The sequence below is a fragment of the Maniola jurtina genome, chromosome 6 (genome assembly GCF_905333055.1).
Source record: "Maniola jurtina chromosome 6, ilManJurt1.1, whole genome shotgun sequence".
Classification (NCBI taxonomy): Eukaryota; Metazoa; Arthropoda; class Insecta; order Lepidoptera; family Nymphalidae; genus Maniola; species Maniola jurtina.
In genome coordinates, this window is record NC_060034.1 from 3,652,378 (window position 1) to 3,664,552 (window position 12,175).

General features: G+C 35.7%; 2 protein-coding genes across 4 annotated transcripts; one reads left to right on the forward strand and one right to left on the reverse strand.

Annotated features, from left to right (window-relative positions):
• Positions 1 to 1,077: 1,077 nt before the first annotated feature.
• On the reverse strand, positions 1,078 to 2,880 carry LOC123866186 (60S ribosomal protein L27a). 2 transcript variants are annotated; one of them, XM_045907588.1, is made up of 5 exons: positions 2,759 to 2,880; positions 2,530 to 2,593; positions 2,275 to 2,372; positions 1,786 to 1,938; positions 1,078 to 1,237 (listed from the first exon to the last, which is right to left on the reverse strand). In XM_045907588.1, exons 1-5 carry the CDS (start codon positions 2,759 to 2,761, stop codon positions 1,109 to 1,111), a joined length of 447 nt encoding a protein of 148 aa, XP_045763544.1. In that variant the 5' UTR covers positions 2,762 to 2,880; the 3' UTR covers positions 1,078 to 1,108. The 2 variants fall into 2 exon arrangements, with proteins under 2 accessions (XP_045763544.1, XP_045763545.1); XM_045907589.1 differs by having other exon boundaries at positions 2,530 to 2,594; positions 2,769 to 2,831.
• Positions 2,881 to 3,598: 718 nt separating this feature from the next.
• Positions 3,599 to 11,856, forward strand: LOC123866179 (protein SPT2 homolog). Of its 2 annotated transcripts, none has more exons than XM_045907575.1 (9): positions 3,599 to 3,807; positions 4,109 to 4,282; positions 5,568 to 5,790; positions 6,160 to 6,270; positions 6,706 to 7,008; positions 7,541 to 8,407; positions 9,114 to 9,231; positions 9,617 to 9,705; positions 10,176 to 11,856. In XM_045907575.1, the coding sequence occupies exons 1-9, from the start codon at positions 3,748 to 3,750 to the stop codon at positions 10,259 to 10,261; spliced, it is 2,031 nt and encodes a 676-aa protein (XP_045763531.1). In that variant the 5' UTR covers positions 3,599 to 3,747; the 3' UTR covers positions 10,262 to 11,856. The 2 variants fall into 2 exon arrangements, with proteins under 2 accessions (XP_045763531.1, XP_045763532.1); XM_045907576.1 differs by having other exon boundaries at positions 6,712 to 7,008.
• Positions 11,857 to 12,175: the final 319 nt, after the last annotated feature.

Genomic DNA, 12,175 nt, shown 5'->3' on the forward strand with positions numbered 1-12,175 from the left:
TACCTAGCTAGCTTAGTTTTGCTTATTTGAAGCTTATAGAAAACAAAAGTATAAAATAAAGTACTTAGGTACAATAAACAAAGAATTATTTTTTGGAAACTTAAAAATCAAAAAGAATTACTTTTGAAGTGATATGCCATTTGTAGCATTTATTGTGATTTTTCTTATTCAATTATTTAGTCATTATTTTTAAGAGAAAAATCATTACCATGAAAATGCAATTTAGATGTCATTTTTTATTTAAAGTGTACTACTTTCAAGTGTATTTTTTTTACCTATTAATATAATTATAGACAAAATATGCTATTTTAACTCGTGTTTTATTTTATGCACCTGTTTTTAATATTTCGATTTTATTTTAACAATAAAAAGAACAGGCCAAGTGTGAGTCAGACTCGAGCACTGAGGGTTCCATACTTGGGTTATTTTCTGACATTTTGCATGATAAACCAAAAACTATTATGCATAAAAAATTTGTTTAAGAATGTAATAGAAAGCTCTTTCATATTATGATACCCCACTTGGTATAGTTATCATACTTTGAAAATTGAATCACATTTAAATTTTTTTTTGTGATGTAACCACAAATTCACGGTTTCCTAATTTTTTCCTTTACTCCGGGACAACGTGACAAGTTTTTAATAATTTCATTGGAATCCCGTTGTGTGTGGCCAACAGGACTACACCTATGACCCATCTACCAAATTTCATGATTCTAGGTCAACGGGAAGTACTCCATTGGTTTTCAGACATATCTATGGTTTTCAGTGATCCTACAAGGGTTCCGTTTTTCCTTTGAGGCACAGAACCCTAAAAAGTTATATTTTTAAACCTTTGTAAAAAATAGTCTGTGCTGGTGCACTAACAGTCAACACACACTTATCCGAGCTGAACGAAACGGATTTTAGAATTCTGTACATGAAATCTAATAAACTTCCGTGCGTTGAAGGTTCGGACAATTCGACGCGGGGAAGTGTGCAAGAATACTAGTCTATACAGAATTATAAAATTTGGCTCGGATAAGTGTGTATTCACCTTTAAAGGTCCTCTATATAGGGGAAACCATGAAAAAAGAAGTCACTTTTTATAAAATTTTATTAAGCCTAATTTACGCTGACAACACACAGACACCACCAACTTCCTTGATCTTCTTTTCAGCAGTCTTTGAGAAGAACTTTGCTTTAACAATCACAGGCTGTTCAGGTAATTTGCCCTTGCCCAGCAATTTGTAGTAGCCCTGTAATGAAAAGGCAATTTTTTTAAATTACTTAAGTAAAATTATATGACACAAATAAACTGTGTTGTTACTCGTGGTCCCTTCTGTAGTCCCTGGAAGATACCACGGGTAAAAAATTCTATAATTGCTACTAAGAAATTAAAAAAAATCCTGAAGTCTGGATCTAATTCATGCTTGTGTGCCTGTGACTTCTGTGGATATAGGTTTTTGAAAATCCTGCAGGAACTCTTAGATTTTCTGGCATGAAATCTATGTTGTAAAAATCATTATTTTTTGTGATGAAAAGTACCCTAGGTGTTAATCAAGGGTATCTATCTCCCGTCCAAACAGCCAAATCGGTTCAGCGTTTGTGGAATGAAAGAGTAACAAACATCCAAATTGTCACATTATTCAATCAAGCAATCACAAGAATTTAAATTTTCATTATTCAATCAAACAATCACAAGAATTTGAATTTAAACCAGAAATGTGTACTTAAAATACTTAATTATTCAAACTTACATTTTTTGAGTTCAATTTATGAAAAAAGTATAATATACTATACTTACAGCTTTGACAATGTTAATAACTGGCACTTTTCCATCTGTGGCGCTAGCGTATTTTAGCCTGGTCTGTTCTGAGACCAATGTCCAGAGTTTATCCAGGTTCAGAACTGGGCAAAAGTCCTTATTTCTTCTTAAATGGTAGTTTCTCATACCCAACTGAAATAAACAATTAATTTTATTAGTATATTCCATAAATATATCAAAACTTTAAACTTGTATCTGTTTTTCTGCATTCGGTGATGAATGCCTAGAGGAACATAATATTGATGCTTCCTGAATAAAACAACTACAATATTTGATAGATCTGAATAATTACTAAAAAATTATGTAGAATAATTTCAATTCCATCGTCTTAGTATTATCGAAAAAAAAAAACAATTTCACTATTTTTCATAGAGCCACTAGTTTCAAATCTTACTGCCCACATATCATGGTAGACAGATTGAAACATAAGCATCCAGATTATCAATCCATCATTTAAAAAACGTGTACCTTGCCAAAGTATCCAGGGTGGTATTTGTCCATGTTAATTCTGTGATGGTGCTCACCACCAGCGTTACCGCGACCTCCAGGGTGCTTACGGTGTTTACCTAGAATACACAAATCATAGTTTAGTAACTGAATCGGTACCTATCTACAAACTGTTGTACTAACCTATGTTGTAAACATCTTTGTTTGACAGATATTTACTTGCACTTCATTTCACTAATAAATTACTTAATGGAAATAAGTACTGAAAATTCTTACCGATACGCCCATGTCCATGGCTTACGTGTCCCCTTAGCTTCCTGGTCCTCTTCTTTGAGGTGGCCTGAAGAATAACAAATAGGTTATCATTTTACAAGATGTAATTTCGGAAAATATTGTTATAGGCATCGCACTTAACACTGTTAAAACGCACAACGAGTGTAATTATTAGATTTTATTTAGGGATTCATAGAATAAAATGAGATAAACCGCGAATAAAAACACCAACCATATTTCCGATATTTCCTCTGGACAAAATTTACAAAGAAAGAAAGAGACAACAATTTTATGTCAATGTCAAAAAATTCCAATATTAATCTGTCGCACTCGCACTGTCGTTTTTCAAGTTGCTTTACGGCTCTGGCTTCTAGTTTTTTGAGCCCTTTGACCCTAAACATACTAGGGTCGTAATGGCCGTAACTTACCAGTCTGCTAGAGAATATAGGTACTACCTATACAGACTTCCTACTCTATGGTGCTTACTCCAGCCGAACTTCCTACTTTTATGTTCCACATAATTTTCTGATGTGAAAATGTTAGTTAGTTAGTTACCTTTCACGGCTAAAATATGAAGGAAACGTCAGAAATGAAAATGGCACGCATGCTTTGCAAGTTCTACATGTGCCGTCACGTGGCCCACACATTTTTTAATTGGGTTGCAATAATTATTTTAATGTTGATGTACATTGATGATTTAGATTTTAGAATGATTCAATGGGCATTACTATTTAAAAAAAAAACAGAAGGATATTTTTATCTGTATCTGTAATTTTTTTTTCTCTCTCGTCTGGCTTTACAAAGATAAGCCAATGTCAAGTTTGAAGTTAGTTATAATTGTAGCAAGTTAGGGAAACTATACAAGTATGGACCCCGTCTGTGCCGGCGCCCGCCGACACACGCACGGCACCCCCTTAGAGCGCTTTCCAGTCAGTTTTAACAACAAAAAAAACACTCCAAAAAGGCAGAGCACGCCGGCCAGCTAACACCAACACAGACGAAGTCCATCTGTAATATAATATTTTTATACAGCTGTGACATTTGGCTGACATAAACAAAAAAATCTGTTCTCTGTGGTCAGTACCTTTCCAGAAAATGGCTGGATTGTGTGTCGAGGTTTGACACGTATTTAGCTAAAAATCGTAAATAATTCTATAAAACTTTGCTATGTTGTTGAAGTGATTGAGCTTTGCTAGCAAAAATTTAATTAGTAGTGCCAAAATGGAGTTCCGCGAGACGCTTTTGGCTGCCCAACGGAATCAACAAGAGAAGTCATCTGTTGTAAGTTTTGGTTCTCCTTTTGCGACCTATCGTGGTAATAATATGCGAAAGTTTATACATTCAGGACCGTATTGAATTGGCAAAAGTTCATTTAAACATCGAATCATTGGATTGTGTTTATAGTTTATACAATGCTATTTCGTTGCGAATAAATTGTAATCGCTTATTCAGATTGTCCCCTTTACCCGACTTGATTATTGTAGTATTCTTATCCTTAAATTTGTTTACTAAAATTCGTTGATGTAATACTATACATGCAATGAGATATGGTTTCTGTAATTGGTATATAAAATGTTTTTAGGGGAGCTCATATTATAAAGCTCGGTTTGATCCTCCAAAGAAAGAACAAAAGTCAAAGGACAGACTCTCTGCTAATATACAAAAGTTTCTTGCTAAGAAAGAAGAAGAGGAGAGACAGAAAAAACTAGAAATACAACGTAAAAAAGAAGAGTTGCTTGCTATGCGAGACCCAAAGGTATGTATATAAAAAATATAATAATTGTATTCTTTTCAGGTTGAGATTATCAATTTGGTATTGGACATTGACATAGATTCATAAACACTTTAGCTGTGAAGTGTCTTAGGTTTTTCAATACAATTAGGCACAACACATGTACATTAAAAATGTTTTCTTTGTTCATACAGTAGATGTGTGCTACAGTAAATTACAGAATAAGCAATACTTTTATAAAAAAAAACCGGTTCTATCCTTCTAGCCTCTGTATTAAGTTTGTGTTTGAAGTCATCCCTTACTTTAATTTTTTTGCGCTGGGGTAGATTTTGCTCTATTTTTTTATCTTCAAATGTTACAGTATTTAGATGATTATTATATTAAAGTTATCATGCTCAGCTCCAATAACCATCAGCAATTTTTTCTGTCTGTGGCATGCAAAGCTTATGCTGTCTGATGTCTGAACACTGAAGCACAGAAGAGAATGTGTTAAGCAGACCAATCACCATTACTAATGGATGATATGATAATTTTATATTATATCTGTTGAGGGTCCTGACTCTTATTAAAAGCTTTTTATTCTTTTTAACCGAGTTCCAAAAAAGGAGGAGGTTCTCAATTCGTCGGAATCTTTTTTTTTATTTTTTATGTATGTTCCCCGATTACTCAAAGACCCCTAGACTGATTTGGAAATTTTTTTTTTGTTTGAAAGGGTATACTGTGCAGGTGGTCCCATATAAATTTGGTGAAGATCTGATGAATATCTTCGGAGATGCAGAACAGAACTCCTCAATGGATTTTTTCTCGATGGACTCGCAAATTGCTCGCGATCAGTGTAATAGCTTAGTAAACAGTAGGGTTTTAACTGGGCTTTGTTTATTGTATTATAGTACAGTGGGGCCACTAAAAATTGTGAAATAAAAAAACTTCAAAAGAAAAATAAAACCGACTTCAAAACCACAAACACTAAAAAGTATAAAATAATAACAAGTGTAGCTGAACAAAAGTTATTTTTTACTTTTTAGTGTTTGTGGTTTTGAAGTCGGTTTTAAAAGCTTATTTTCTTGTTTGGCTGTTTTATGACAAAAAATACCACTGTAAAATATTAATATAATAATATTAAAGGACAAGGATAAATTGCCTTAGTCATTAAAGGCTAGTTTCACAACCACTAGATAAACTTTATCTAATAAATTTTGACATTATGACAGTTTTTGTATTGGGAATCTGTTAAGATGTCCAATATATTTGTTAGATGTTATCTTGTGGTTATGAAACTCAAAATAACAATATACTTAAATAATTTTAGGCATTAAGGAAAATCCAGAAGACATTAAAGGTGATAAAGTCTGCCAATAAGTCGGTGATAGCCGATGCAATTGATACGGAGCACACAGCCATCACACGCGAGGGCCCCGACCAGCCAGACCAAGATGATTATGGCTACGAGTCGCAGGAGGCAGCCGCTTATTACGAGAAAATGATGCAGAAGTATAGCAAGATGCCTGATGAACCAAAATTTCCTTCAAGCGGTATATTATTGATAACTGTTATATTATATTATTATTATTTTTATTATGTTGTCTACACTTGTACCTGTTAAGTAGTGATCACACTGAGTTTGGGTATAATATTATGTGTTTATCAATAACTAGCAGGTGCCTGCGACTTTGTATGGATTTAGGTTTTTAAAAATCACTATCTGGAAAGTCTTTTGATTTTCCGGTATATAGCACCTATGCACCTTTAACTATACCCATGCAAAAACCTTGTTTCTCCATTGCGACGTGATTGAAGGACAAACCAATAATCCAACAAATAAACACTTTCGCATTTATGAGTTGGGTAGTGAGGGTAGTGCTAAGTGAGATACATTGTATAAGTATCACTAATGCTTCCAGGTAGTCATATAAACAAGGACTTGAATGGAACTCGGGAGCGAGTGAAGCATGCCTTACAACATGAAGATGACCCAGTGCCTCATAAGCGGAGACGAAGGACTGAGAATGCTGGTAAGACAATTATTTAGTTTTTTTTATACACAGGAAATGCCTAACGCATACCCCTCCGTCAGGGGAAACAGAGGGGTTATGTGGGGCTTGAACCCACTAATACCTACAGAGGGGTTATGTGGGGCTTGCACCCACTAAAAAATTCAGTATTCAATAGATAAATTGCACCCACTAATACCTATATTTGTCCCTAAACGGACTGGCGGTTGCATGGTAAGCTAAGTAGTATTCACCGCCCGCCCGCCAGGTTTTGACCCGCCACCAACTGACAGGCGCAGGCTGGCTGCAGCTAGCCTAGCGATGGGATTTATCTCAATGCAGTCTCGCCCACCATTAATTAAAATAATTTAATTTGACATTTCAGTAAATTCTTATAATTATATTTTATTTATATTTTTTGGCACAATATTCTATTAAATTTTAACGTTCTCATAGACAAAGATTCGACTCGAGACTCGAGTCCTCCGCAAAAATACGAGCCGGAAAAGAAAAAGGACGAAAAGCCGGAGAAAGCTAAATTCCGGAAACCGGCGCCGCCTCCCATGGATTTTAACCAACTGCTAAAACTCGCTGAACAAAAGAAGAGTGAGCCACTGGAATTGGCTGGTAAGAAGGTCGCTGCTGAGTCGGAGCCTGAAAGACCCATGACCAAGAAGCAGAGACGAGAGTATGAGGAGGAGATGGCGCGTCGCCAGCGGAGGCAGGAGCGGCTCGACGCGGAGAAGTCCGGCCGGAAAGGTAGGAATATAGTCACTGGCAACTTGGTTAGTAAATATCCAGATATTATACCGTCACTATACCAACGTGGAACCACGCGAAAGTGAATTTTTGGTCCACTGAGCAAAATTCTAACAAAAATCTATTTATTATAAGTAACTAAAATATTTATACATCCTAAAATGTCGTTAATGCTCGTTACAATCGAATTGTTGGATTTATAGTTTAGTGTAAATTATTTGTTACAATTAATACTCTAATTACAATTATTATTATTATTCAGCAAAACTTTTGTAATTAGTTGTCACAAATATCAAACAGTTTAGTAATTTTGGTGATTTTTTTCGCAGTATGTCAGTCAGGATTACAGAGTAAGTAATCAGGATACAGGATCGCGTTACCGGTCTCATTGATTAATTTTATTTATTAACTGCAACTGAGTTTAAAATTCGAAAATAGCATTTTCGAATTTTAAACTCCATATGAAAAAATTTAATTAAATTGAACATGTATTTCTAGACAATAATGAAAAATCAATATTAATTCATTTCAGTTGTAAAAGAAGAGAGAACTCTTGAAAGAGAAAAACCAGAAAAAAAACCTGAACCTGTTGGTTTCGGCAGAATTCCCAAACTGGGGGACAGAAATTCTAGCAACCAGAAAAGTGAACCTCCCAAAACCTATGACAAAGACAAACATAACAGTGAAAGGGAGAAAGCCGATAGAATACAGCGAGAGAAAGACAGAATACGATCGGAGAGAGATAAAATAGAGAGTGAGAAATTGAGACAAGAGAAAGAAAGATTTGAAAAATTAAAGGCTGAAAGAGACAGGATCGATAGAGAAATGGAGAAATATAAGGAAAGGGAAAAGCTTGACAAAACTAAAGCTAAGTTAGAAAAATCGTCCGATAAAATCAAATCAGATAAAATCATAGATAGAACCAAGATGGGTGCAAGAGAGCATGAAATTAAAAAGAGTATAGATCTTAAGAGTCAGAATACTTACCGAATAGACAAAAATTCAAATGAGAAGAGGTTAAGTGTGCCACAGAAGGGTGATCAAAGACTTAGTAATGGACATGTACAGGGTAAACCTATTCCGAAAATAGGAAAGGATGTTGTAAATAGAAATGATGTTAAGGACAAACTTAGTGTAGCCAAACAGAAAAGTTCATTCACTGAGGGGCCTCCTAAAGCTAACGGAATTAGACCTGATAAGAAGTTACCAGATAGCAAAAGGCCTGATGATAGGCGGTTAATGCAAACCAAACCTGCAGCAGGCTCGAGTAAGGCTCCGATGAGCAATAGCTTCGATTTCGATAAACATGTTAATTCTTTGGGCAAGAATGGAAGTAAATTCCCACCGGGAGGTGTTAAGAGGAAACCTCATCCTGATGATATTAGGAAGAAACCAAAACGTAAGTAATGATCTGGTTTTGATTTTTTGTGTAAAGCTTTTCTCTCACTTGCTCTGATATTGCTCCATTGTGAAAAGAAAAACAAAACGTCAATCGGTTCTATTAGGTATTCATCGCAATAACAATAAAAATTATGTGTTTTAGGTACACGACAACTTTTACCTTACTCTTATCTCTTGCGTTACTCATAAAGGTGTAAGCGTCTATCTGCCAGCTTTTCACGGCCCATCCCTTCAACCTATTTTGACGAAATTTAGTGTAAAGATAGCTTATTAGCTATAATCCGGGATAAAAAACATCCTGTGTATCTTGAGGAGACATCCCAGAGATGGACATAGGATATTTTTTACACGGAAAATCAAAAAGTTCCCATGGGATTTTTAAAATCTCAATCCACGCGAAGTCGCGGGCATTTCTTATAAGAGAGAAAGCTTAGTTAACGCGATAGAGGAGTTTATTAGGCTGTAGTACCTACTGTACAAGTTGAATTGCACTTTATTGCGTCGTAGCATAATCGCAATTTACTTAAACATTTGTGGAGTGAACCTTTTGTACCTGGAAGGCACTAATAAGTGTTCTCCTTCATTTCCGTATGATACTTTCGAGCGGAATTTCGCTTGTTTTTTACTAGATTTCCTTGGCCTAAGAAGTAAATAGCATCTTTATGTTAAAGTAAAATATATAGTAATAAAATTTGTATGGGCAGGTCGGCTGGATTCGGAGTCAGAAGACGACTCAGAGATGGACGACTTCATCGACGACGGCGACGAGAATATGGACTATTCTACACACATCAAGGAAATATTCGGCTACGACAAGTCCAAGTGAGTGACCTTCAATGAAACTGCGTTTAGAATTTTGTTCGAATTTCGGCCACGGCGGTCAATCTCAACGAAGTCTAAAAAAAAACAGCCCAGAAAAAAAACTGATCAAGTGCAAATCGGACTCACACACGAAGGGTTTCGAACCATCGTACAAGAAATTACATTTTTTAATTTTTTTTTGTAATGCAACCACAAATTCAGTTTTCGGATTTTTGTCTTTACTTGCTATAAGACAATGCCACCTACCAAATTTCAAGCTCCTAGGTCAACGAGAAGTACCCTATAGGTTTTGATTCCCTTAGATATCGATCAGACCTTTTCCTTTTATATACTTGTTTAGATTTGATTTGACTCGGGTTACAAGTCTATTTGTTTGTTAACGCAGGTACCGGTACATGGACGATGACGACGACCCCTCGATGGAATCCAGCTTCTCGCGTCAGCAGCGCGAAGAGTACATCAGCAAGAAGATTGGTAAGTTTTACACACAACGCATTTAACACGTTTTTCATCATTTTATTATGTTCTATTTAAACGGGAGAGACAACTTTAAGCTCCCATACATGGGGAGTGAATGACCAAACCTGCGTCAGCCCATTGATGTAGAATAGTAGGAATAGACCACGAACAAAATAACACGCTTGAGTGGCCAGGTTTGCACAACATATACATACACAGCTATGCTTCTTATTAAGAAATGTACATAGAAAAATGTTTTCTACTATCAACCTCAGTTTATAAACGCCGTAAAGTGTATATCTGCGCGCGTAATTCTGCAATGTACTTACAAAACTCGGAAGAGAATTTCCGCGCGCGGAATTCCGCTGCAACACACAATTTGAAATATTAGGGCTATATCTGAAGAAAACTTCATGCGTTTTCCGCTCACCGAATGTGACTAGATTCATACCTGAACTCAACAAATATTTTCTTTTGTTCTCTAGGCATAATGGAAGACTTAGAAGATATGCGAATGGAAGCGATGGAGAAGAGTAAAAAGAAAAAGCAAAGGCGGATAAGCGACGACTGATCCACGACTCCCGCACGTTCAAAGGACCAAACAATCACTATAATCTTCCTCATCAAGTCCTCTATGGCGCATTGTATATTGATGTACGATTTATTTATTACTAGCTTAATGCCCGGCATTTGAAGCTATGCCGTTTTGTTTCGCACGCATACACGTTGATGCTATTATGTCGAAACCTTCCCGCAAGCCCCAACAACAACTGTACAGTTTCATAAAATTATGATTTCTTCTTTATTTCTATCAGTTGTTGATGAATAGTATGAAGATGTGCAATCTGTGTTGTGGCTTGTGCCGCTTTGACATGCTTCGCTCAATGCGTGCTCCGATTGGTCGATCGTCGCGTCAGATTTCGTTGCAACACAACACAACACCACAATCACATAAACATAATCACAATTATTTTAATCTAATTTTTTACAATCTCATTTTTCTACTTTTACTTTGAGTGGTCCCATTAACTGACTCAATAAGAACTTAGATCAATAAATAATGAATAAATGATTCGGTTTTGCGTTCTACCACACAAAATTTTTTTTTGTATTTAATTTGTCCATAAATGGATATAAAAATTAAAGATAATATTTGCACAAACACAATTTTTGTATTATTAAAATTCCGGATCTGAGTTGATCAGAAACATATTGTTTTTAAGTTTACTTTAGTAAATTAAATTATTATTACCCTATTCAAATGCTGACAGGCACGCTTTGACATTTAAAAGGTCTAGCAAAGGTTAGGGGAAGTCTCTCAAGAAAGGAATTCAAGACCAATAAACAATAATTGTTTGTTGGTTTTCTTAAATATAACATTGTTTTCTTTACTGAATTGACATTGGCGGTATTATTGCGGACCACATCACCGCAGTACAAAGAGTCATAGAGAAGAAAAGAAGAATGTTCAATATGTTGTCACTTGTCAACATTATTTTACTCTATCCACGGAGAGAAGTTAGTATAGGGCTCTCTCTGTTAGTAATCCCATACAAACGATAAAAATTCAGAGGGTAATAACCATATGTTTTCGAGTTGAATTTCGAATATTTTTTGAAAACATAGGTTCTCTAATAGGGATAGGTTCTTTAATAAGAGTAGTATAGAAAACGTAGGTTCGTTTGCGATTGGTTAGCCACTCAAAATGGTTAACGCCCACTGACTTAATTGTCTTTGTCATTTATATAGGATTACGTAACACAGAGACCCCTATAAAACTTCTCTCCCTGGATTGAGTATATGCACAATTATTATTGTAAATGAAGAGAGACAGATGACTTAGGGCGCGGGCCTCAACGTCAGCTGTGGGCGGGATGAGAGGCGGGGTCGATGATGATACAATATGCCTTCATTTATATAGGTAGTGCTATCCTTGACGACTGTATTGTATCATTGCTCCACCAACCTGTCGTCGAGGCAGTGGCTTTAAATCAAAACCTTGCCTATTGGCATTTAAATAGAGCTATAGTATATATTATGTTAGTGATATTTTATGTTGTTAAGTCTTGATAAGTATAATTCTAATTAAAAAGTAGGTAATCTTTCATTTGTGTAAGATCAGGATTAGCAAAGAGTGCATATATTATTTTATACAGTTGCTCTATCGGAAACACACGTCAATTCCCAACTCACCGCGACGCCACGCGTTTTGTGTCACGATACGCGTGGTGTGAGGTGGCTTAATGTGTACATAAATTGATTATTATGGCTTTGTTTTCTGAATAAGGGCCGATTTTTCAGCTGTCAAATAACTTTTTTCTGAGGAATAAATTTGACATTATTTTATACAGTTGCTCTATCGGAAACACTTTAACACGTCAATTCCCAACTCACGCCACGCCACGCGTTTTGAGTCAAGATACGAGTGGCGTGAGGTGGCTTAATGTGTACATAAATTGATTATTATGGCTTTGTTTTCTGAATA

What these genes read in the sequence shown, in the direction of transcription:
- LOC123866186 (XM_045907588.1), bottom strand. An exon ending in ACCCTGGATACTTTGGCAAG is followed by an intron (nt 1,939 to 2,274) that starts GTACACGTTTTT and finishes TGTTTATTTCAG; the next exon opens with TTGGGTATGAGAAACTACCA. An exon ending in TTATTAACATTGTCAAAGCT is followed by an intron (nt 1,238 to 1,785) that starts GTAAGTATAGTA and finishes TTTTCATTACAG; the next exon opens with GGCTACTACAAATTGCTGGG.
- LOC123866179 (XM_045907575.1), top strand. Translation starts at nt 3,748, where the DNA reads ATGGAGTTCCGCGAGACGCTTTTGGCTGCCCAACGGAATCAACAAGAG. An exon ending in ACGAAGGACTGAGAATGCTG is followed by an intron (nt 6,271 to 6,705) that starts GTAAGACAATTA and finishes ACGTTCTCATAG; the next exon opens with ACAAAGATTCGACTCGAGAC. An exon ending in TTCGGCTACGACAAGTCCAA is followed by an intron (nt 9,232 to 9,616) that starts GTGAGTGACCTT and finishes TTGTTAACGCAG; the next exon opens with GTACCGGTACATGGACGATG.